This window comes from Paralichthys olivaceus, chromosome 9, assembly GCF_024713975.1.
Source record: "Paralichthys olivaceus isolate ysfri-2021 chromosome 9, ASM2471397v2, whole genome shotgun sequence".
Classification (NCBI taxonomy): Eukaryota; Metazoa; Chordata; class Actinopteri; order Pleuronectiformes; family Paralichthyidae; genus Paralichthys; species Paralichthys olivaceus.
The window spans coordinates 21,272,519-21,297,801 of NC_091101.1; the positions used below are offsets into that span (position 1 = coordinate 21,272,519).

General features: G+C 40.3%; 3 protein-coding genes and 1 long non-coding RNA gene across 11 annotated transcripts in view; 1 reads left to right on the forward strand and 3 right to left on the reverse strand.

The window, feature by feature from the left end:
* Positions 1-486: 486 nt before the first annotated feature.
* On the reverse strand, positions 487-11,170 carry rnf212 (ring finger protein 212). Of its 4 annotated transcripts, none has more exons than XM_069531687.1 (13): positions 11,133-11,170; positions 10,513-10,629; positions 9,741-9,802; positions 9,524-9,598; positions 9,315-9,371; positions 9,111-9,169; positions 8,963-9,022; positions 8,047-8,111; positions 7,779-7,839; positions 6,998-7,040; positions 6,737-6,791; positions 5,470-5,539; positions 487-1,258 (listed from the first exon to the last, which is right to left on the reverse strand). In XM_069531687.1, exons 2-13 carry the CDS (start codon positions 10,619-10,621, stop codon positions 1,078-1,080), a joined length of 897 nt encoding a protein of 298 aa, XP_069387788.1. In that variant the 5' UTR covers positions 10,622-10,629; positions 11,133-11,170; the 3' UTR covers positions 487-1,077. The 4 variants fall into 4 exon arrangements, with proteins under 4 accessions (XP_069387788.1, XP_069387787.1, XP_069387789.1 ...); XM_069531686.1 differs by having other exon boundaries at positions 11,018-11,154; XM_069531688.1 differs by lacking the exon at positions 11,133-11,170 and adding an exon at positions 10,712-10,824.
* LOC138411419 (uncharacterized) overlaps positions 10,912-25,283 on the forward strand; it is a 51,506-nt gene continuing 37,134 nt past the window's right edge. For 3 of the 5 annotated variants that reach the window (XR_011244047.1, XR_011244048.1, XR_011244051.1), the window contains exons 1-6: positions 10,912-11,047; positions 11,154-11,180; positions 11,530-11,651; positions 12,412-12,503; positions 12,796-12,864; positions 13,264-13,361. This is a non-coding gene — a long non-coding RNA (uncharacterized lncRNA). Of the gene's footprint in view, positions 11,048-11,153; positions 11,181-11,529; positions 11,652-12,411; positions 12,504-12,795; positions 12,865-13,243; positions 13,362-25,283 lie in introns of all 5 variants that reach the window. The other 2 variants (XR_011244049.1, XR_011244050.1) reach the window with 2 other exon arrangements.
* LOC109624828 (transmembrane emp24 domain-containing protein 11) lies at positions 11,591-14,268 on the reverse strand. Its single transcript, XM_020079748.2, has 5 exons — positions 13,271-14,268; positions 12,767-12,858; positions 12,419-12,544; positions 11,840-11,986; positions 11,591-11,740 (listed from the first exon to the last, which is right to left on the reverse strand). The coding sequence occupies exons 1-5, from the start codon at positions 13,530-13,532 to the stop codon at positions 11,591-11,593; spliced, it is 777 nt and encodes a 258-aa protein (XP_019935307.2). The 5' UTR covers positions 13,533-14,268.
* On the reverse strand, positions 16,438-23,567 carry spon2b (spondin 2b, extracellular matrix protein). Its single transcript, XM_020079093.2, has 6 exons — positions 23,435-23,567; positions 22,114-22,382; positions 21,524-21,747; positions 20,892-21,083; positions 20,601-20,787; positions 16,438-17,553 (listed from the first exon to the last, which is right to left on the reverse strand). The coding sequence occupies exons 2-6, from the start codon at positions 22,346-22,348 to the stop codon at positions 17,375-17,377; spliced, it is 1,017 nt and encodes a 338-aa protein (XP_019934652.1). The 5' UTR covers positions 22,349-22,382; positions 23,435-23,567; the 3' UTR covers positions 16,438-17,374.

Here is a 25,283-nt window from a genome sequence, read left to right on the forward strand (position 1 = left end):
ATGATCCTGTTAAAACATGTGGGCAGGTATCAAGTCTCAAGTGACCACCTGAAATGAATTTGAAACAAAATGGAATTAATCCGTAACAAAACCAATGTGCTGTGACTAACGTGAAAATTGTGACATTATTTAAGAAGGTATTTGTTGTGAGAAGCGAGTGGGTGTTTAAAAACCTTTGAATTAATTGCAATGCTATGCGTACATGAATAAAAGTTACATCCTTAATCAGGCACAGGCAAAAAAAATAGGCTTATACAACTTTTCTATGGTTCTTAAAAATTCAATTTAGAACTCTGGAGTTTTGCATGGATGATACATGCAGCCTTTTTATTTTGATAATAAGAATAAATTGTATTTATATATAGTGCTTTTAACAAAACTCACTTCATATAAAAAAGCCAGTAAAATAAACAAGACTTTTATGCTTTATTTGTACAGTTCCAGTGAACTGTTGCTGGTTTAATACAATCAGTGAATGTACTAAAATCCTTCAGACATTGTTTATTAATCCACAGAATCCCTCACACAGAGAACATGCTGTCGTTTTGTAGACAGATGAATACAACATGAAGAGGATGCTTGAAGGTTATTACAAAGAACTGACTGCAGAAAAAAATATATAGAACAGCATCTTTGTCAGAGTTGAAGCTTTATGTTTTCAGTGTTTTGCAGGTTTCTCACCTCCAGTATGTGACACTGTCAGACAGGCTGAGCAGAAGTGTATGAATCTACTGAGGACATTCCTGAGCTGCTGAGATGCAGGAGGAATCCTTTGTTAGCTTTAAGTCATTGTTTGTTTTTTTTCATTCCACAAAAAGCTTCAGAAAAAAATCTAAATTGTAATGATTGTTTAAAGCTGCGATTTTAGCAGGTGGAGCAGAACTTTAAATACCCACATCACTTCATACCAAACACAGGAAGAAAAAAGTTAGGAATGTTCCATATTCTCTCAACGCAGCAGCGCTTGCACGAAGCAGCGATTCATACATTTATCAGAAGTTCTTTTAGAGAAAGAAATGAAGCCGTCACAATTATCTGTGAAACTCTTGTCCGCTGCCAGGACAAATGTTTAGTCCCTCAGACGTTGAGGCCTTGCAGGACCTTTTGCTCGCTTGCGAAGGGGTCTAGTGTGCGGTTGGCTGGTTTAAAGGGTGTGAACCCGTGGAGGAGATTCCTGTGAGCTTGAGTCAACAGCAGCTGTGGTTGGTGATGAGGAGAGGCTGTCCAAAGAGCTTTTCTACCGGCAACCGCCTTTTCACTGTGAAAAGAAGCGCTCAGGTGAATGGAGTCACTGACCATGAAGGGCTCTGACACACACACACACACACACACACACACGAGCATGAGAAAGAAACCATAAACACACAGTGTACAAGGAAAAATCCAAGATCTACAGTGCCTCTATATATATACACACACACACACACTCACCTGAATTATTGATTGTTTAGTGACGTGCATATGCAACATGTGCACGCTGGGGCACACACAAAAGCACAGATGCGTCACACACGGACACACACAGATGGGAACAACACAGACACCTGGCTGGCATTGAGGCTTCTCTTCTGTTTGCATACCTCTCCCTCTCTCCACTCATCCTCCACATGGCCACAAAGCTGCCATTAGAACAAGGAAAACAAAAACAGAAAAAGGAGGCTAACGGGGGGCAGCGGGCGGCTTCCATCCTTCTTCCACCCATCCCTCTCACTCCCTTCCTCCCTTTTCTCCTCTCTGTCCTCTGTACCAAATGTTAACCCCCCCACCACTATGAAAAGAGAGGGATGTGGACATACAGGGTGAGAAAAGAAAGAAGTCTGGCAGATGGGAAGGGAGCCAAGGCCTTTAAAGTCTGCCACAGAGCCGTGACAAAAGCCTCCTAATCTCGGTGTTGTCTTTCGGCCCCTTTTTCTTCCCGCACATCCTGCCAAGTGTGTGTCTGTGTGTGTGAAAGCGAAAGAAAAGGAGAGGAAGAGAATCAGAGTCAGTGTGTGTTTTACAAGCAAGAGCGTGTGTGTATTTGTTTGGGAGAGCAGTAAAAGGCAAAGCAAAGTTGCTGTGCGTTTGTGTGAAAAGAGATTGTGTGTGATAAAGAAGCATTGTGTGTACACACATGTGTGTATGTGTGTATATGACAGGAAAGGAATCTTTCCACAGGCGTGCTGACATCACTCAAGCATGCATGGGACAGTTGGAGGAGGCCAGGCCCCTTCAAAGGCAACAGCCTGCCTTCACATGTGGGATGCCTGTGTGTGTGTGTGTGTGTGTGTGTGTGTGTGTGTGTGTGTGTGTGACCTCCTGAGCGTCCCTTCCTCATCCTGTAGATCCCTATCAGAGGCAGCTGTGATCCACAGACCTTCACACACACACACTCACACAGTGCAGTTATCATGATAGAAGACTGACACAGACTATAGTGCCCTCTACAGGCCAATCAATTGAATGGATGATAGTAATAGGCAGTACATTCCTGCACTTACAGAGCATTACCCCTTTAACTTTAACCCTGATCCATTTAACAGGCAAAGTATTTTACAAGGCGCTGGCCTGACAACTGGAAGTCATTTGGATTTTAGTGTCTTGCTCAAGGACACTTTCACAGATGAACAAGAGAAGCTGGGGATCAGACCGACAACCCTGATCTCGAACCCTGAACTGATGATGACACTACATTTTAAAAACAAGTTCTTAAAATTATCATCATGAAAACATAAATTACTGTTCTAAACGCCGTAACAATCAATTTAGTAGTTGCTAGACTAGTGACACCTTCTTCCTTACAGCCGTAGAGTATTGTTGGTTCAATCCCTAGTTCAGTAGTGTCCAGGTATGAAAGAGCACAAAAGAAATGCATCGTACTATGTTTGATACCACTTTAACAAATTCACTGGAACAACCTTTAACACTTGTGAAGCATTAGATAAAAGCATTCCCATTACTACCTGCTGCAGACCTGTACATGTGTAAACTGAATTCACAAAGATCCAACTTTTGAGCATGTCACAAGAAAAGATAATAATACAAATATTTAAAAAATAGTATTTATTTGTTTGTGCAGCGGATATTTCTGCCTTCTTTTCTGAAACAAGTCGATCTATGAAAGGTACACATGGTGGTGTCTCTTTAAACTGCACTAAAGTGGATACTAAAAGAACATTGCAATAAAGGTTTGGATTCACGGTATAAGTGTAGAGTTAATTAAATGATATTCAGAAATAATCCTCCCTTTTTTTAAAGAACATTTTAAATCTTCACTAATCTTCCTCTGTGTTTTTTCAACACTAAAGTCAAACAATGAAGGTGATGGGGATCATAGATTACACATCACTGAGGAGCTACACAAGAACACTCTCTGCACACCTCAGGAAGACAAATAGCTCTCGTGTGAAATCATTTAGTTCATGTCGTGTCTTGCCTGGAGGGGATTACACTTCCAGCACCAAAGGCACAGGACTGAAATACTGAGTGACAAAGTGTGAAATCTGGATCAGATTAAGTGAGAAGCTTCTCTCTTTCTCTCTCTGTCTCTCACACACACACACACACAGAGAAAGATGGAGAGAGAAATGGGGAGAGAGAGAGGGAGGGGAAGACAAGCTGTGGGAATAGGCTGCTGAATAATTACCACTGACATGAGAATAGTTTTCTTTAGCTCTCTGAAGTGGCAGGGCTCATTTGTACAGCCTGGAGCCATGCAGAGGTGTGTGTGTGTGTGTGTGTGTGTGTGTGTGTGTGTGTGTGTAAAAAGCAAAGTGAGAGAGATATAGACAAAAAGAGAAAGGGAGATGTCTTATTGTGCGAGAAAAGTATCCAGAACAGTGGCTGAACTAAAAAGGTGTGTTTGCACGCTCATCGTTACTGTCCAGCACACAAGATCATCCAGTGTGTGTGTGTGTGTGTGTTTGTGTGTGTGCTGGAGAGATTATTCTGATTTAGTCCTCTCCCTGTCAGTGTGTGACACCATGACAGCTTAGTCTGCCCGGAGCGGAGGGAGCCATTTCTCTCTAAGTGGACCTTAAAAAACAGGAAATGACTTTGGATCCCACTGAAGCATAGAGGGGGATCAAGCCTACTGAGTCTGTACAATAGCCTTCAACTTCACACACACACCAGTAAGTGCCTGAGCATAGCGTGCACAGACCCAGAACACACACACACACAGTCACACCTGAGCCCCCTTCAATTGACACCATTCACCACCCTGACAACCTGGGACAATGGAGGCAAAACGCAGGTCGACAAAGACCGAATCAACCTGTCTGAACACATCAGGCCGTCCTCGCCACCCGCTTCCACGCATCAGCTTTTCCCCATTGCGATGACTTCAGGTGATATCATGTTTCTAGACGGCTACAGTTTTCTTTGCCTCCACTTGTTTTGTAACAAGATTTCAGGGTGAAATCACGAGTCGTGTTACTGAGGTTACATGCAGCAGGCCAGAAGTGCAGTAACTTTTGTTGAGGGTAGTTAATGTATCGCTGCCTGAAGGCAACGTCAGTCCGTCAACCCTGAAAACAAAACCTTGTGGAATCCAGTAAATGGAAGTTTTTTTTTTAATGAACATAATCCCAGTTGGTTTTTGTAAATTGAAAAGATGCAGCAGAGTGAGGATAACATCAAATTTTGCCTTTGGCTAAAATCTTGTGATGTTGTGACATGAGGCCTGTAGGTCTCTCTGCTGGATTACTGAAAGTAATACACTCTTACTACAACAACAAACAACCACAAAAGAATGAAAAGGCAAGGGAATAACTTGACCTTTAACTACACACCAGTCACCACCACAGACGTGACTGCACCAGAATGTATCTGCAGGATGATGGCAGCTAATCCCATAAAGAAAAACTTATGCCATAATTTGACCAGTTTAATTCATTTAGAGACTGAAAGTTGAATGTACTTGAATTTATTAATCAATGAACAGTTATATCGTGGCACAGGTTCAAGCTTAGTAAGTCTGATTTCACATGCTTCGTAAAAAAACATCCCACAAATCAGCTGGTGACTCTAATTTGCAAGAGGCATACCGCTGTCATGCACGGTACACAGAGGTTATGTACGTGCATGTCAGTGGCCATGTATGTTTCCTCTCGGGGCTTCATGTCAGTTTATGTCTGTGTGTTAGTTAAGGAGGAGGGCAGACCAGGGAGGACATGGAGTGTCTGAAGGAGGACAGAGGTCTGAAGACTGGTGTTCCCTGAAAACGACTGAAAGAGGAGAAGTTAGCAGGTGAGCAACATAATCAACGAATCTGAGTTAAACCAACTGATGTATAAAGGAAGATTTAAAACAAAAGTGTACTGAGGGAACTTAATAAACTAACTTTAATAGACTGTTTGAAAATTCATACATAAGTACAGATATGTACTGGATATGTAAAGACATTATGCAAAGATGCGTTTACAGAAATACCCAAATTGATGAAAGATATTAAATAGACACAAAAATGTAATAAATGAAATTAATCACCTGACTGTTGCTGAGCGAGCAGAGTGGTTGGCCAGTGTGTTCTGATTGGATGATCTGTGAGAGACGGAGCCTAAATATGACACAAAAAGTAGATTTACTAAAATCCATAAAATACAATAGCATATAATGGTTTTATAATAAAATAATAATATATATACATGACATAGTTTTGGGTCATTAGAGGCTCATGTGTCACTTTCATTTGGAAAAGCCTCCAGGAAGACAAAATAAACAGGTGAATCATCTTTCAGAGTAATCAGTAGCTCATATTTTTCCCTTCACACAGACTAACAGGTTGTTTCCTAACAGGGGTTCCCTTAAAGGTTCAGTGTGTAGAATTTAGTGACATCTAGAGGTGAAGTTTCATATTGCAGCTAAATAATCCTCATCTCACCCTCCCCTTCCCAACATGAACGAGAACCTGTGGTGAACTTCAGTTGTCATGAAAACTCAAAAGGTTTTAATTTATCCAGTTTGGACGAGAGTAAAAAAACATGGCGGCCTCCACAGAGAGGACCCCCCCCCCCTCCATGTAAATATAAAGAGCCCATTCTATGGTAAAGAAAACAGCAATTCATACAATTTAGATGAAACACACCAGTGAAAACATCACTAGGATTGTTTTCTATTCAATTTCTAAATCACCTAAATCTTACACACTGAACCTTTAAAAAACCCAATCATTCCGATGCTGGTTAAAAATTGCAGTATTCTTCATTATGTTACTTACTCAACCACACACTTCAACAGATATAGTGAGAATCTACAATTGCAGTATGGCTAATAGCATTTCAGGGCTGTCACCTAACTCATCCACCATAACTGAGGTTAAATCCCTGAAGAGATTGACTCAGGAACTCAGCCTGTATGATCCTAAACATAACATCTGACAACATCTGCATTAGTTTAATCACAGTGGGTGGTCTATCCTCGTGTACGTAACCCCCAAACAAAGGTTGGGACTGCCAGGTGATTTTGTGAGATGTTTACAGGGTCATTATGTGTCTATATGATTCCTCAAAAGTACATTTAGCACGAGCCATTAGTATCACGCCTGTAAACACATTAAACGAGGAGGGAAGTGAAACCACTGATCCAGACAATACTGGTATAATGCTCTTTGCATTGACGTAAAAGAAGCAGATAGTCTTTCCAGAGAGAGAGGAATAGCTAAAGCAGATACACAGTGATGGCCAACACACACAGACTGCATTTCTCCTTATAGTTAACAAGTACAGTTTTATGACAGGCAGAGCAAAGCGCTTACCCATGCGTTCATCCTGTGGAGGACTGATTAATGACAGTCGAGGCACAGTCTTAGACTGAAAGATAGAGAGACAGAGGGAAATGGCACAAATCATGACTTTTAATTTGCTTGTTCCTGTCAGTTATTTTTATTTTCCACTACTACAGAAATAAATCAAATCCCAAGATGCAGTGTGAGTAATGTGTGAGAGCTTATATGTTACGGTATATAAGACAAAAAGCAGATATGCACTTTAACTTTTAGAGAAATAATTGAACTTACTTTCCTGAACAGACTTCTTTCATCCACCTCCATTTCTTCAGTGCTACCAGACAGGAAAGCACACTTCATTAGTCTTATTTCTATTGGCTGAAAGCTGCAGTGGTATCTTAACTTTTTATAAGCAGCCTAAAGAGCTGCAGGTTTTCAGTCCACGTGGCTTATCTAGGTAATGTTAGATTTATTAAAAGAATAAAAAAAAGTATTTTAAAGGGCACCCAATAAAATAAATGAATCATCATTACTATACAAATCACATTGAGCTATGTTTAAAAAGCCTTGCATGACGTCTGTGTGTAAATAAATCACCAGCCCAGCATCATCCCTTTAAATGAGAAATTAATTCACTCTTCAGGTAATTTTGCAAATATCCGCAGGAGAAAAACTTTAAGTCTCAGTGGATAAAACAACATTTACACCATTACACTCTGGCAGCCAATCAATCCTGTGTCAACGGTGTCTAGGAAACCTGACAGGGATTCCTGACTAAACCAAAGAAAACCTGAGCTTATTCAGGTGTCTGTGTGTATGTGCGTAGATGGCCGAAGGGCAGGGCAAAGCTATACAGCAGCTTAAGCTAACACAAGCCACCGGGGCTGAACCCAGGTTATAGCTTGTTTACACTGTTAAATACCTTCTACGTTCTCTCTCTGTAAAGAGGTGAGAGACAAAAGGGCAGAGTAAAAAAACAGAGCATCAGACAAGGTGACGAGAGCAGAACAGAGGAGACCGGGGTTGATAATGTGAAGAGGGGGAGTAAAAATTCGAGAGGTTCAATACTCACACGTTCGTGGACGAGGAGTGTCGTGAGGGGCAGAAGGGGGAGTTATAAGGGATCTGCAAGACTAACAACAAAAGTTTTATTAACATCAACAGCTGCTATATACTGTAATTGATGAAGAGACATCAGAGTTTCAGGTGTTGCTACATAAGCCTGCTACTGCAGCTTTCCCCTTTTTGTACCACTAGCCAGTTCAGAGTGTTTCAGATTAATGCCACAAAGATGAATGATGAATGATGAATGCATGTCATTAACCTGTGGGATTATTTACCTGGTTTGTGTCCATGCGGAGTATGAGAACTCTGGCTCATTTGAGACACTGATGAAGCTCTGACACTGGATGAGAACAGAAACATCCAAGGTTCATGGGTTTCAACAAAACAGACAGAAGTCACAGCTGCTTCAGACACAGTTTGAGTCGGTGTTGAATGACAGAACAGATGAGGACCCTAACAGGACTGACGCATGATTTATTGATACTAATCTTTCAAAACTCATCAACGAGGATCCTCTTTCTTAGAACCAGAAAGTGGCACAAAAAACAATAGGTTCATTATTTGTTTTCTGGCCATCTGAAAAAACACTCCACTGTCCCTTTAAACTCACTGAGTTCTTGCTGAGGCAGACCAGGAGTGAATGTGCCAAGAGTGACACCTGGTGAGAGGTGAAGCATAACAGTCAGCTCATTGTGAACTTTATAAACTAAAGTGCAGCCAAATCCAACAAGTCAAACTCCAAGATCTAATTCCAAAACATTAAAAGTTTTACTGCCTCATAGATCCAGTTTTTTCCATCTGTTTATCCTGCGAAGTATTACAATCAATGAGGCCTGAACATGCCAAATGACACCTGATATTGTACGATTATCATGCGTCAATTGAGGAAAAAAAAGAATTTAACGATGGGAAATTTAAATGAAACAGTCAAATGCTTTTTGGTAAACTCCTTGGATAATTAAACATTTTTCTGGATGGTCTGTTTTGTGGAACTATAAAACACTGGTTGATTACCCTGCACAGTGGCTGTTAAAGTACTAAAACTCGCCAGATACACATCACATTTACAAGCAACAACAATCCGTTTGCTCTAAAACATTAAATAGAGTTATTTATTTTAAAAGAAGATTGGATGGGTTGCTTATCTTTCTTAATAGAACACCAGGATGTGTATGTATGTACTCTACGTACCTCTGATGCTGAAGGCGGTTTTCTAGTTTTGCGATGTAGGCGCTCTGTTCATTCAGCTTCCTTTAAAGGGAAAAGAAATAAAAAGAAATAAAAAGTCACCCACATTCTGAAGATTTTGAAGTCTGTGTAAAAATACAATATAACTTACTTCGTCATCTGCTGCATTTCTTGTTTCACCTTGACTAATACGTCTTCTAATTTCTCATTCTGTAATTGATTAAAATGGTTAAAGATGCTCACAGCACCTCAGGAATATATTATTATTATATTTTATTATATTATAGTCCGTACCTAACAAATGAAGAAAGACAAAGACACAAACAATCACTGCTAGAAAGATAATGTCTCTCACCCTTTGCTGGTAGTGAGTCAACAATCTCTTCTGATGTCTCGCCTGGAACATTATAACCTGAGAGAAGAGAGGAAACGCCTTCATGTGAAGTAAGTCTGAAAATACACATACTTATATATAACTCTACAGAACAGCCAACCACAGATGTTGATGCAGCTTTTATAACAGTTACTGAGACTATGTGAAACTTCGAAAGGAAATTAACAAACTTTGCTGATTTCCTTCAAGTGCTTGGTCGCCACATCGTTGACGTCAGAAAACAAGGCCTTCACCTCTGAGCTGCTCTGAAACAGACATTTCCCACATGACTGTAATGACATCCTGGCTGTAAACTGATATCCACCTGTTCATTAAGTGGATGTTATTCAATGCAGACAGCTCCACATCCACACAATGACGCCATTAGATTTGAAGAAAGATACTTACTTTGTCAGAGAGGGGTGACACCTGGCATTTGGCATTGCATGTTAAACATTTTCCTTGTGTTCCTGCAATTAAAATTCAAAATTCAAATAAATAAAATGCACAATCTTTGCAGGATGGTAGCTAATAGAAGACTTGTGGAAACTGAATCTAGTACAAAATCAACAAAATTCAAATTTTCAAAGTGATAATCCATTTGAATCTAACCCTGAGAAGTAAGGGTTTGATTGAAATTAGAGCCTCAGGAATAGACCTGTTATATAAATTTGAAAGGTACCACATCCAGTGTTGAATTGGAGGATATGACGAGCAGTACTTTTACTCTCTTCTGTATCATAATATTGCTCTCTGATGGTATAAGTTACCTTCAAATATCTGCTCTCTGTCATCATCAATTAGCTTATCCAAAGAAATGTGATTTTTATTTCTCAAATTAAAACATATTCCCCTTTATTTCAATAATGATGTCACTGCACCACGACTTCCTTTATTCCCTTGACTCTTTATGTATTCATAGATTGATCCTTTTCTCTCTCTCTCTTTTGATTGTGCCCAGTCTATAGTCGTAACTTTTTTCTTTTTATTCCACCTGTCCTCACTCTGTCCTCTTGTTGTTAGTTCTGTAAGTGTTTCATATTGTACCTGATGTAAAAACTGAGAGATCAAATGTGTAGTATCAATCAAAACCCAACAGATGTCTCTGTCTCATCATGCTTGGAAACCTGCATGGAGCTGCAGGCATGGAGCTGCAGACACTGGGTCTCAGGTAACTCACCTTTCTGATAACACACGCTGCAGATGATGTGACCACATGTTGTCAGAGCCAGTTTCCTGTCAGCCCCGGGGGGGAGGAAGCAGCAGTTGCAGCAGACCCAGAAATACATTTAAACACCTGCAGGACACAAGAGCAGCATGAATCCCCTGAATCTGAACCAACCCTCATCTCTTACCTTCACCAGAGAATCTGACCTGACCTCAGACTTCATTGTTTGTGTGTGAGCTTGTAAAATTAGCCTCATCTAAACATGCTATGCTGTTTTCTAACCTTAATTTGATTTCTGTTTAGTTTATAGCAACTTAATAAACCAGCTCAGTCCTTATTGCGGTCATTTACATGTATATTCGCTTTACTGCTGAAGCTAGCTCTGGATGTAGTGAAGCTAAATGCTAACGTAGCCACCGTTCATTGTAAATAAGGCTCCACAGAAGCGATGTGCTTTCAGCTCTGTTCCACTAGTTAATAGTTTTATTTCTGCCTCGTCACTTCATCGTGATCTCACCTGTCCTCTGTTGATGAACGATGAAAAACGGTAAGAAATCTCCTTTAGCTAACTTTAGCAGCTAGGACGTCAGTTTGACTGCTAGCTAATCGTAGCCTGTGTGCTAACGTCTCACCTGACATGTCTGTGGCTGCAGGACAGTTACAGATGGTGACATACTGAGGTGAGTTATCATTAAGAATTAAAAAGAAAAGAGGAATGCAAAACAATTGTTCAGACTTTATTAAAATTGCATTAGTGCTATTTTTCTGGTTATTCAGTATTGAAACATTGTTCATGTTTGCTCATAAATGGGTTAAATGACTGATTATTATAACATGCCCAAACTAAAACTCAATTAAATAGAGTATTATACAATGCTATACGGTTACATGGTCAAAGAGTTTAATATATAATAATGTCTATGATACATGCCTATAGAAGTATAAATGGATTTTCTCCATTTAATGTTTATATGAAAAGTTTTGTCGCGGAAGCAGAGTTTTGAATTGTGACAGTATTTCTGGTCACAGGTCATAAGAAGCAGGTGTGGGTGAGATGTGCACGGCAGGTACAGTGGTGACGGGTCAGAGGTCACACCAGCTTCTTGGCAATGAAGAAGTCCTTGAGTCGTTTCATCTGCCAGAACCCGACTGTGAGCAGAATAGACGTCTGCACCACGGCCCACCACAACACTTTACTGTTGGTGTTCTCGCCGATGGTTCGAAACACCTCCTCTTTCTCCTGGATCACAGCAGCAGACACAAAAACACACACTGAGTCTTTCTAGATGCTTTGGAAATGTTTTGATAATATTATTACATAAAAGTACTTCTCATTTACCCGCTGGTACTCCTGCTGTCTGGTGATGTACATCATCTGATCCACGAGGTGTCTGAGGCTGTTCTCCAGTCTCTCCATGTTGTCTTTGGTCTTGTCAGTATTGGGGTTAATCGAGTGCTCTCCCATCTGAACGTCCACATGTAGCTTCTGTTCAGCACAGTGGAGGGAGAGCGACATATTATTCTCGCATATTATTTAAGAATATTTATGATTTATATGTAGGACTTGATTAATGTGCCAGTCATTTTCTTGCATGATTGAAAGGCCTGTATAATGCTGAGAATGACTTTGCCAAAGATTTTGCCATAAAATCAGAAAACTTCAGGATTTAAGATTTTTACTTTTACAGTTTTCCTTAAATGTTAGGCTTATTACCTTTTAAATTTAAGAAAAAAAATGCAAGGATTGAAATGTAAAATAGAAATATAATGATGATCATTTTTCTAATGATTGACTTATCAACTACTGACTAATTGTTTAAGGTCCAAATTTATCATGGCAAAACTTTCACAGAAATCACTTGAACATTATATAGTGTTATTTAATATTTTTAAATTTGTGTGTGTCCACAGGTCTCACCATGATTTCTCCAGCAAAGACAGAAAACCTGGTGGAGTTGGTTTGGAAGCAAAGGTAGTGCTGACCAGAGGTGTGAGCTGTGAAGGTGAATTTACCAAATTTACCAAAGCGCTTGGTCATCAGAACCTTGAGAGCAGGAAAGATGCTGTTAGGTCAACAATTCTTCAGCTATGAGTCAACAAAATGGAAACTTGGTTATTCATATGTTTAGATATTTTCTTACCAACCAAACTATGCAGCACTTAACACAAACAACACAGTTCAATGCACACACTGTCCTTGTTTAGGTTTGGTTTGAATGGAGAAACCATCACACACATGCTTGGTGATAAACTGTGAGTGCTGTACCTCATGGTTTGGGTCTCTGACTGTCACAGTGGCACCAAAGTGGGGGGAGTGGCTGAACGTCTTCAAATTCCAAGGCTCCAACAAGAAATAACCTAAAGGTAAGAGACACTAAAGCATCAGTGTGTAGACATACTATATGTGCACAAACACACATCGTTGTAGTCAAGGCCAAACTTTTACCTTTTATCAGGGAATGGAATCTATCTCATATTGGGATTAACATTAAATGTCAAATGCACCTATATAATTGTTTGATATATACATTAATTGCCATGTTTCTCAAGTACACAAACATTTCACTTGTTCACTTGTTACAGGAGTGATTCAATATTTAACATTTCTATGTCTAATTGTTATTATTAAAGAGGACATCAGTTTTCATGATGCGCATGTAACAGTTGTGTGTGTTTCAATAATCACATGGAAATACGTCTATAAAAATATAATTCCACATTCATTATTCTGAATGACGTTCAGGAGGAATATTCCCTCTCCAGGACTCACCGGTCACCAGCGTGTCCTCAGGAATCTCCTCAATGATGCACTTTTCCTCCTGTTCTCCGAGATCAAAATACATTGCTGCGGCCAACATCAGGTAACACTGGAGCAGAAAGCCAATGCCTCGAAAACCCATTTTCAGCAAACAATGAGCTATTAGATTACAATACACTTGACACTGACTAAATGTTTGGCCTATGCTTCCTGTACTACTTTCTTTTTTTCTAGTATTTTTGCAAATTCTAGGAAGTTCTGAGGTATGTTTCATTGACTATAGCCAAACACCCATTTACTATAGCAGACATTTACAGTGGAGGGCTGCAGTATAGTGTGAGAGGGTGTGAGAAATTCACAGGTGCTGTTTTGTGTGACGAGACATTCCCGTCGTGTTGTGACTGGTTGACCTGGGAGCCAATAGCAAGTTATTGATTGGGACCAGCAACTTGCCCCAGATACAGAACAATCAGCCGTGACTTCTGTGTTCTCACATCAACATGGAATGGGAATTCACACACCGTTCTTGGAGATGCAATGTTTTTATTGGCCTTAAACAGCAAATATCTTCCAATTGGTATATTATCGTAAGACCTTGCACTTCTCATGCGTCTATAATGTGTGAAAATGTGTACATTTAACTTACTATGTCACCATCACTAATAAGTTTCTTAGTCCTTTCGGATTTTGTAGTCCTTTTAAAAAATGTGTTGTTTACCTTTTAACCTCTGCGAAGCAGCAGCGAAGATTGCCAGTGTAGCCGTGACTGTTACTACAGTTCAGAGGAGAAATCGAGTGGAAAATGTAATACAGACCATTACATCCAATAGTTGCCATATGCTTACCCTACATCAGGTCACTAATAAAGTAAACCCCAACACACCCACACACAGAATAAAACCTTCTCATATTCAGCATCTGCAAAAGTTATCATCTCCTAGGTAAGCAAAGAGTCTGATTTCCCTCTCCTCCCACACTAGTTTCACAGAAAGTGTGAATGCGACTGTACCTGCCAGTAAAATAATAGCTTCAGGTTTAAACTATATACTCTCTAATAACCGTAGTCTTACTCTCTACTTTATGTAGGTCTTATATTGTTTCTTTTGTGTTGTTTTTTTGAACTTACATACAGTACACTCTCATTAATACTGTGCAGGGTAAATTATTAAAAACTGGTGAAGTGAGTGCAGGTCAGCGGGGGAGGGTAGGGGGAGACAGACACTGCAGCATGGTGCAAACCAACCGCTGCTTCTGCCCTGATCCTGAAGCAGTGTCACTAGTCATTGTGCAGCAGCAGCGGGCAGTAGTGGACACCCGATATTTTCACTTCTTTTGACTAGTTGGACACACCGGCTCTTTCACCTTAATGGGCTCTGCTCCTTCACTGTCTGAGTGTGGGCGGGGCCTGTTTGTGTGAGTCTTCAGACACAGATATGAGATGACAGAAGCAACTCCCGAACTCTCTTAAGTGTTGCTGCTGTTGTTATGTAAAAGGAGATCAGTCACAGAAAAGGCATATATTAAAAGATCAATTCCTCCTTTTTAGGAATCAATATCAAATCATTGAAATGCTTATTGACTGAGAATGGATTTATTTAAACCCAGCCCTAATTGCATCCCATCATTTCTTCAGATTTATCAGCTGCAAATCTCCGTTCATGAAACCAGCTTGAGCTTTTGCTTTGTGACATTGTCCATTCTCCAGCTGGAAGGAGCCATTACGAGATGGTTTATAGAGCCAATAAAGGGATGCACATGGTCAGCAGCTATACTCAGATTGATTATGGCATTCGAACTATTATTGATTGGTTTTGAGGTAGCCAAGGTGAGTCTGCTCCACACCATTGCACCACTACCAGCCTGGACTGTTGACACAAGGCAGGTTGTGCTCATGAATTTGTGCTGTTCCTTGCAAATTCTGATCCCACCATCTTTGTGTGTCTCAGCAGAAATTTAGATTCAACAGACCAGGTTGCATTTTTCTAGTCTTCAGCTGTCCACTTTTAGTGAGCCTGTGCAACTGCAGCTTCAGATTTCTGATGGGCTCTTAGGTGCTCCTCTGCTCACCACAGTTGTAAGGCGTGGTTGTCTGAGTGGTTATCCATATTCTTCAGGCAGCTCGAACCAGTCTGGCCATTCTCCTCTGACATCTCATCAAAAAGGTGTTTACATTGGCAGAACTGCTTGATTCAGAAACCAGTTAACAAACATGCCATGGTCAAAGTCACTGAGATCGAATAACTGCTGCCAAATAACTGGTTAATTACATAATTGTAAGGATAAGCAGGTGTGAAGTCGTTCCTAATAAAGTAATTTCCTTCTGAGGACACTACATCAGTTTATGTTTATCTTATCAAGATGAATTCTTAGCAAACTGGATGATATAATGGTAAAACCCTTTTCTGAGGATGTGGACGCCCATATATTCTCCTCATAAGATTCAGGACACACTCTGAACTCTTAGCTGATGAAAATATTGTTATGTAAATCCAGAAACTGGATCTGCTCCTCGCCCGTCTCCTGATTCTTTATCTCAGTAATTTTCCTCTGCCTTGTTATTCCAAACGGAAGGAGCTCCCTCGTGCACCAGATGTTTAGTTCTTATTGCTATTCAATCTGTCATCTGCAGTGTGGTTTCTGCGTTGCTTGGTGGGAAAGGGGGTGGGGTCATAAGTGATTTTTATCTGTTTCACATATGAAAAAAGAGGTCACTTTACATGCAACTGGTGTCTGCTCTGTCCATTAAAAGGGACTCCAGCGTCATCATGGGATGTGCTGCGCTGGACATTACAGCACAAAGTGAGCTCCATAAGATTTAATGACTCGTGATCTAAATCAACATTTGTTGAACTTTTTAAAATAGTTGGTGTGCACATTTGTCCATTTTATGACCAACACTTCATCAGGACAAGCTCGAGCCAACAATGGGGCTTGAACTCAGGTCATCCAGTTAAAATCATGTCTCTGAATTTGATCCTGCAGCACCAGTGTTTGTAATATTACCATGGGAGCCCTGAATGCAATTAAGTCCAAATGTGTGGTTCAGATTTGAAAACCATACACTGCATTAAAGGAGTTTAGCTCATATTATGGATAAATCTTTTTCTCACTACAAAATCAATGTTGTGATTATAGGAATCATGTGAAGTTTGAAAATGAATGTGCAAATATCTTCAAAATAGTCTTTCATCACAAAGATAATCTCTTTATTTAAGAAAGACTTTGTATTTACACTTTATTGATACAGAAAAATACATTTTCTTTTGTACATTTTCAATATTTTTATACCAAATTTAATTTCGGTTTTGAACTAATATCTCAGTAACATAAAGGACTACACATTTTTACCATCACATTTGATATACTGTACACCACAGGTTAAAATCCTGTCAATAAATATATCCTTTGTGTTCAGGAAAATAACCACAATGTCTCTGTAAACATTATGCTTTTCTTTCACTCACTTTTCTGTTGGTACTACCTTAGCTAATGGAACTATTGAGACACCATGTTTTCCCTGTGCAGGAGCTGATGTTATTTGGATTTTCTCTTAAGTATTTCTTGGATACAGGGATTTGAGATCTTAAGTGCTGTTTGCTTGGATTTGTTTCCAAATCCGTCAGAGCAAAGCTGCTGGGAGGCAAACAACTTTCTGTGATCTTCAGAAATGTCAAACCAAATCCAATTACAAAGTGAAAATATGTTTTTAGTTCATGGTTAAGTTTTTAAAAAATTGTTCAATCCCCATAAACATTTTGATAAACTGCCAAAACTGAATTGGTATCTAATGGCTATATAATAGTTGCCAAACTATACCTGTGTAATGCTGACAGCTCTGTCAATGTGACATGAGGATGAGACTTTTATTTGCAGTCTACTCTACCAGTTGAACAGTTTGACAGTCACTCTGTACAATAGCCATTTCCACAGAAAGAGGCCGTAGCCGGGGGGGAAAGAGGGAAGTCTAGTTCTTCATATTTATGCCTTACTTGAATACACCAAACACCTTTTACTGTTGTTTCTCCGTCTTCGTCCCTTCCTCCCCTTCCTGGCTGTCCTATCTTTCTTTTCTCTCCTCTCCTTCCTCTCTTTCTTCTCTCGCCTTTCCTGGCCTAGTCATAAGCAGTTGACCTGGATGCACTTCCTCTCCTCCTCCAGAAGGGGGCAGGGGGCTCCATTGTTGGCAGGATGCATGATGACGTATCGTGTGCGGTGCTGCACGCCTGAGTCTCCACATTTGCCTTTGCACAAGCCCCAGGGAGACCACACTGACACCTCACAGTCCAGGGGGGTATCTGCACAGAGGGGGGGGCATTAACGTCTCATTAACATTTTGATTTTAGATTTTTCCTGAGGTACGACTTTAATTTATTCTTTTTCAGTGTGTTGTGTTTGTTGCATTGACATTTGTGTTTCCTTTTACAATGGAAACGAGTGGAATAAGTCATAAACAGAAAAATTACTGCTCTTAAACACGTATTTGTCTCTTAAAAAAATGAATACAGTAATGAAAGGGAATTCCTGTAAATTGTGTCGTGTTGCGTGTGCAGCTCTTTAGGAACCCATTGCTTCTTGTTATAGTTTCTTGGCAGTGGCTGTGCTGTTGGAGTTACAGTGGGGAAATAAGTATTCACCACTTAAACACAGTTCCAATGGAGCAATTCACATTAAATTGTGACCAGACTTTGTTATCAACTCCAGAATTTCACACATAACAATTCATAAATTGTAAATTGAACACAGTAAGGAAAAGCAGTAAACCAAGAATAACTGATTTCACAAAGTAAATATACAAATTTCCAACAAGCTGTTGGATAAGGAACATCTCGTGATGTGTTGAGGAAAAGATGTTTACCAAGACCTTTTACTTTTGACAATAACAGCACGGTTGAGTGAGAGATTTTACAACTCCTAAATGTTACTGTAAGAACCATTGGGACCATTATCTGCAAATGGTAGGAACATCAATCCACCATGAATTGGCCATAGTCAGTTTTCTTACAAAATATGTAACCAGGGAGTCATGATGTGCAACAGAAGTATAGCCCAAGAGCCAAGGACCACACTCCTCAAAGACTTGGAGGGAGCATGTACAGTTGTCACAGAGGAATCAATTGGCAACGCACTCCATGCACACTCACCCCAGAAGACTCCATTATTCAAGGTAAGGGCTGTTTGAAGCTTGCTAGACAACTTTTGGAATGGCCTGTGAATTACTGGAAGACTTTGGCAATAATATCACATAACTTATTTGAGAAATGGCTCTGCATCAGGCCTTAGAAATACCATACCAACGGTAAAGTGTGGATGTGGTGGGGTCATGATATGGGGTCTGTTTCCCTTCTCATGGTCTTGACAGAATCCATGTTATTGAAAGGAAAGACGAATGGAGCCATGTACCGGGTAATTGTTGAAATGAATATGTTGGCATCCACCAGGATGATGAAGATGAGACGTGTGTGTGGACAATGATCCAAAACACACTGCAAAGGAGATGCAATTGGTTGCAGAGGAAGAAAATTAAGTTGTTGTAAGAACCCAGTCAATCCCAAACATTTGTGGAAGGAACTGAAGATCAAGAATCAGCAGAGTTTCTTCATAAGGGAAGTTTCATAGCCAAGAAAGGCTTCTCCACCAAGTATCTGTTGGTGTGTTCAGTACTTTTATTTCCTGTCAGTTCACTTGAATTGCAATATTAATTTATTTTCTTTCAGTTTAAGTTTCTTAAAATTTGATTTTAATTGCCACTGATCTGTCAAATATTTATTTCCTCCCCTCTATATTTTTTCTTCTTTGCTTTCATTTCTCTTTTCTCCAACATTGTAAACCGACCAGACGACTAAGCCAAAGTTGTTGTGAGTTAATAAGTATCGCAGACTTGGTGATAGGTAGAAGAGTAGAAAAGCAGAATGATGAGAGGCAGTATGGAAGCTGCATGGATAAACAGACATACAGACGGAGAGATGGAGCATGCACGTCAAGTTGAGACTGATTTTGCTTCTCCATTCATCTTGGATGCTCATTAAAGACGGAGGGAGGATAACTTGAGAAGATGCTTTAAGAAGCAAAAGGATAAATATTTGGAGTTTAAGTATGGAGGGTTGGGAGCAGGGCAGGAAACCCCAACAGTTTCTTGGCACCTCTCTGTTGTTTGTTGATGGGTTGTCAGGGGAACAGACTTGTGATGCTGAGTCAAACATTTACAGTCGCTCTGAACTCTGACTATGATTACCGCACTGTCAGCTCTAATACCAGGCTGACACGCTATCTGTTCCTTTTTTCCATTTACCAGTTGAGTCATTTATTTAGACTTTCTGTGGTGAATTGTCTCATTGGAGAACATCAACCACACAGACTGACAGGTTGTTTGACTACTGCACTGTTGGCTTTACTTTTGTTTGACACACTCCTCATCTTTATTTTTCCAAGCTGTCTTTCTATTTGTCCTTGCATTCAGACTGTTTCACTGTTGTTACTAATCTGTACAACAGGGAGTCTTAAAACTTAACAGTCTGGGACGCAACATTAAGTAAATCCAGGTCAACTCATGGAATCAGGCCTTATTAAAACATACATGTCTGCATCCTATTTCTTGGTCTCGACCTTAATCCTGCTGTACATCATTTTTATATAGTTTTTGTAAAATACTCTTTCACTTTCTCCGGCTTTTTTTTCTGGTGGATGCCAGATGTGCCCCTGGCATTTCTTGATGCCCTCCACCCACAAGGCTTCTCTGGTTTCTGGTTGAAAGTAATTGAGTTTGTGTGTGGCCTGTAATGGTTTGCAAATGCTTCCATCTGAGTCAGCAAAACACACAAGTGAACCCTGAGTTTGAAACACCTTAAAGCATGTACTTCTTTCATTTAAAATGTGCATAGTAATATTCTGTAAGTGCAAATACAATGGGAAAAGGCTGCTTCAGGTGGGAATTGTGTCATACTAGATGTATTGCTGTTGTGCATTATTCCCCCCTGTTGTTGAGTGTGCACATCCTCGTGGCCATGTATAATAAAAAACAATGGTTAAATGGAGACACTAAATTGCCCTTAGTTGTGAATGGAAGTGTGAATGGTTGTTTGTCTCTTGTCCAGGTTGTCCCCCACTTTTTTCCCAATTTGAAATGAGACTGGTTCCACCCGTGACACTTAATAAGCAGTATAGACAATTGATGATTGATGTATGTAATATTTTTTATCATTTGTTGTTTTTATAAAGTATTACTATTATTCAAGTTTTTTTTTATAGAAACCACATTTAAGGCAGTGATTTGCCATTTAGAGTTTTTTAAGTTTTTGTAGCACCAATTAATCACTTGTCAAGGATTTGTGTTGTTTAGACTTACTTATGAGGGTATCTTCAATCGCGTTCCCTGTTGGCAGTTGGTTGGACTCGGTGGGCTGCACAGGCAGGCTAATGATCTGATTGGTCTTCTTTATCTTTGTCAGGGTTACCTTGGCGATGGGTGGGAGGTGCTTCAGGCGGGGGTAGTAAAAGGAGTTGGCAGGGTGACTAGGGACGGAGGAGGTGATCTATGGAGGGGAAAATGTATATTGAGGAACAGTTGATGTTACATGGAGATGTTTTGGTAGAGATCTGAGGAGCAATCACTGAGCAGTTAATCAGATTTACCCACCTGTATGATCTTGTCCTGTGGGATGGTTTCAAAGTTTGGAGAAGAGAAGGTGAATCCGCTGTCAGTTCCTGCATCGTATGGGAAAAGCTGCAGCGACACATTGTCTTTCCAGTGGTCGCCGTCACACAGGTCAACACTGTCCAAACCCACGAACCAGTCTGGGCTTGGAACGATGCGTACGATAAACGACAGCTGCAGATGGAGGAATAAAAGCATGGGAAGGAAGGTGGAGAGAGAAAAAGGAGAAAGATGAGGAAATGGGGGTGGGGGAGAGTGAAATATGGAGATAAGGAGAGAGAGAAGAAATGAGCGTGGGAAAGAGAAGAGAAAAGTTATTACTTGTGATTTTGAGCAGTTTTGGACATCATCACTGTAGGTAATAAAAACATTTTATTCACAGTTATATTGTTGTGACATCCTCAATGGAAACAAACTACAATATGGTTCACAAGAGCTAATACACAAGTGCTCAGACACTCATGACAGTTCAACCCTAGTAGTAATTATTGTCAGGATTGGCAACAATTCCTTTGACCCAGGCCTTGTCATGTATATTGACCTATCAGCAGAAGGCCTCTGATGGCCTGAAGCCTGGACCCAGACTGAATGCATCCAGGTGTTGAATAACTCACATAGGAGTGCCTGGCGAAGACCTCAAACTCAGTGCTCATCTGGCCCGTTCCTCCCACAACAGCGGGAGCCGACAGGATCCCATAAACACTCTGGATGCGCTCGCCGGCCCTCTCAACTTCCTTCATGAGCGTCCAGGCCTCGCCTTTCTCCGCAAACTCCCTCACTCCATTGCTGGCAAAGTCATTACGCTGCCACATGTGGTAGTCAGAGCTGTGGGTCAAGCCTAAGAGCCGAGAGGAGGAAAGGAAGGATCAGAGAAGGGCTTAAGTCTGTAATAGTCCTTTTATTTACATCTTTGCTGAGGGATGTTCTTTTCTCTCAATGACGAAACAGTTTGTCCTAATGTCTTGGGCATTACTGAGAAGATTCCTTTTATTGCTTTTTATATCGAACATGAAATTTACATGTTAATATATACTGGTCATTTTTGAAAAGGTTTTCCTCAGCAGTAATTTTCAAGCACTGAGCATTTGGTCAGTAAGAAACATTTCTATGTTAGAATTCTGTCATTCAACCATTCAGAATACTGTCACACATCTTTTAATTATCATAATGATCTGTACAAAGAAACATTCCACTACACACTTACCAATAAGGTTTGACCACTGTGCAGGGGGTCGGTAGACAGGATACTGCTTAGGGAAAGCAGCTCGGGACCATTTGCCTGTAAATGTTAGGCTGTACTGGGCGGGTTCTGAGGCCGTGCACAAAGGGACATCAGTAGGAACAGGCATTGCAAGAATGCCTTGGCCCAGTGTCAGCATTATGACAACCAGATGGAAGAACGCCTTAGCGATGGAGAGGATGTTCCTTGTGGTGTCCATGGTAATGAGCACCGATTTGGGGAGGATGAAGGACCTGGAGGAGAAATATTAAAGGGAATACTAATGTAACTCAGCAGTATTGTTTAAAGCCGAGTCATCCAGCTGCAGATGAGTTGAAATGAACACATAGAGTACAATATATGTTTCGATGTTGCTATAATCCAAGAGGTCTGATTTACATCACTATTCTGTAATATGTCATTTTTTCCTGGCAAATCACATACATGGCAAAATGAAAAAGAGAATCTGAGACAAGGGCAAGGTGTGGCTGCAACATTAATGTGAGTCAGAAGAGCCATTTCTAAATCCCTTCCACTGTTTATTTTCCAGTGTTTGCTCTTATAAACTCAAGATAAACAATACTGGGTTGACAGGCGGAGATCTGGCGTTAATTAAAACACAGTGAAATGTTGTTTCACTGTGTTGAAGCCTGATGAGCTCTACATTCCTGCCTCAAAGATTTTTTTTATAAGACAATGCTCGGCCAGCTGAATTTCCTAATACCTCATACATCATCCTCACTATCCTGTTCTCCAGAGAGGGAGCAGTCACTTGGTGACTCATCTTGCGACCTCCTTCAACTTGTTCAGTAACTGTTCAGTGGTGTGGTTCCTCTCTCTCTCTGTTTCTCATTTTGCAGTATGATTTTGATGCTAATCCTAATGTAAAATTCAAATCTTGGATGTGTACATAACCAACATGCTCACTGAGATAAATGCTATCTGAAAGAATTGCATTTGGATTATATCAGTGTCATAAAGTTTGTAAATGACAGACTTCCTATCAATTGAAAAATCTTTTCTTAATTATCTTATCGTTAAATGTTATTTGAGCTGTTGCAATTGACAAATTAACACAAAAGTATAGCTGGGTTTGTCTTAACATTTGTCAGCAGAAGTTTGTACACCAATTCTTCCACAATAAAACATGTAACTTACATATAAACTTTGTATATTCCACAGTTCATTGTCACTTACATGGTGTATGATTGCTTAAGTTACACTGTCACATGCAAGTTTGGCAGCCTTCTGTCATACAACAATCACACAGTATCTGTGCTGTTGGTGTGGTGCAGAAACTACTCACTGATTTTGCTCAGGGATCCAGATGAATGAAGGGATGCAGCAGATGAGTGGTGGAGCTGGAGGTGAAGAGAAGGGGAGAGGAGAGTGGTGGATGTGGCTGTCTGGAAGAGTGACTGCAAGGTTCCAACCTCTCTTTCGCCTATTTATGTCTTTCAGGAGGTCCCCCCCCCCCCCTCTTTGTCTCCCCCTTTCTTCATCTTGCTCCCTTCCCCTCTTCAACTTTCTAAACTCTTCCTCTCAGCCTTACTATCTGCCCCCTTCATGCCCTTTGACTTTGGCTCTTCCTCCACCACTCTCCTCCTCCTCTCTCCTATTCTTTTTAAATACCCCATTAACTGACTAATGTGTTCAGCAGTGCTGGATTCACAGCCAGGTGTCATGTGCAGATCCATTGGTGTCATTTCACAGTGTGTTACTGTTGGTCTCTGCACCTACAGTTGTGACTAATGAAGCTCATTATGCATTTCTAGAATTTTCTAAATGTCTCTAGGTGAAGTTTTTTAACTGAGCTACTAAACCTCGTCCCATATTGTAACTCATGTTGTGAGTTTTATTGTGCATGACACAGTAAATTTGCAAAACTCATTTAATGGGTTTTTCAGGGGCTTGTTCAGGCAAATTGAGGCTTTGTGCAACAAAATGTTGAGAAATTATAGGTTTTAAAATACAAAGAAATTGTGTGTTTGGTTCCAGTGCGTGAGGGTAAAGTAGAAACCTTGCACCTTCACAAGGTTTTTTTTTAAAGTTATTTTTTTGTCAGGGTATTTCAGTTCTGAAGCATGAACTTGGATTCTCTCAGTCTACTTAGGTGGCGTCGGGTGTGGAAGGAACAATTTGCCCACTAAATCGTAAAATTGCAATAGAACTTCATGGTAGCAATCATGGTTTTCCATGACATAGCCTCCTGCTTCTGTCTCTGAGGAGTTCAGATTGGTTTTCATGCTTCAGGTACCACCAGACAGGATTTAAACCAGACACTGCACCATGCGCATTTTATCTTCACCAACAAACCCACCATGCCAACATATTCTCTTTTCATAGCTCCTCTCTGAGGGATTTTCATTTTTCACCTTGGGTTTAAGAATTTAAAACTCAGTGTGCTAAAAAAGTCAAAACCATTTCAAGCAGAGACATATTTTTCAGAAATTGAGTTAATTCAAGATGTTTAGATTTTAAAAACAACAAAGCTAAATCAGCAGTTATTTTTACTAGCCTTTATGCATGTCCCCTTCTGTTGTAGTGTTTGACTTGCTGAACCTGGAGGTGGCAGACAACACTCCACACACTCACGTGCACACACACAAATTTGCCAGTGCGCTGAATCAGCCCACATCTAATGATTTCCACATGGTCACGTTTCTTAGAAACACAAACTTAACACTAGAGTCCAGTCCGCTTTCAGTTCATGACATTTACAAGGAAAGTTAACTCATTGCCACCTTCATAATTCCTGCACACAGAACAGTGCTGCACAGTGCTCATTTTTGTCGAGGGTAGTAGGGCAGAATGAGAGAAGGTAGAAGCAGGACCAATGTGGCTTGAATGAGTTTTGTGCCCTGGGACACAGTATTGTTGGCTTAATGAACTAGCACTGGAGCTTTCGATGGTATCACACAGTCTTCATCTGTAGATTCATAGGAGACCATATTTATTTTATTTCAATTTCCCTCAGAGTGTCATTTCTGTACCAACATTCTTATGGAAATATTTTTGCTATTGTGTTGTTGTGTAATTGTGAAAAAAAAAGTCATAAAAACTGACCTAGGTCCTGATTTAAAAACATGCTGGCCCTGGTCAGAGTTGATGGTGCTTGTGTAGGAAAATATTCAGTCATATGTTGTTTGAAAGGA

Excerpts from the sequence above, each read along its gene's own strand:
- rnf212 (XM_069531687.1), bottom strand. The coding sequence starts at position 10,621 with ATGTATTTCTGGGTCTGCTGCAACTGCTGCTTCCTCCCCCCCGGGGCT. Across the intron at positions 9,170-9,314 it reads TGACTCACTACCAGCAAAGG|AATGAGAAATTAGAAGACGT; the intron begins GTGAGAGACATT and ends AATCAATTACAG. Across the intron at positions 9,023-9,110 it reads GAAATGCAGCAGATGACGAA|GAAGCTGAATGAACAGAGCG; the intron begins GTAAGTTATATT and ends TTCCCTTTAAAG.
- LOC109624828 (XM_020079748.2), bottom strand. The coding sequence starts at position 13,532 with ATGAAACATACCTCAGAACTTCCTAGAATTTGCAAAAATACTAGAAAA. Across the intron at positions 12,859-13,270 it reads TGAGGACACGCTGGTGACCG|GTTATTTCTTGTTGGAGCCT; the intron begins GTGAGTCCTGGA and ends TCTTACCTTTAG. Across the intron at positions 12,545-12,766 it reads TCAGAGACCCAAACCATGAG|GTTCTGATGACCAAGCGCTT; the intron begins GTACAGCACTCA and ends CCTGCTCTCAAG.
- spon2b (XM_020079093.2), bottom strand. The coding sequence starts at position 22,348 with ATGGACACCACAAGGAACATCCTCTCCATCGCTAAGGCGTTCTTCCAT. Across the intron at positions 20,788-20,891 it reads CACAGGACAAGATCATACAG|ATCACCTCCTCCGTCCCTAG; the intron begins GTGGGTAAATCT and ends TCCCCTCCATAG. Across the intron at positions 17,554-20,600 it reads GATTGAAGATACCCTCATAA|ATACCCCCCTGGACTGTGAG; the intron begins GTAAGTCTAAAC and ends CCCTCTGTGCAG.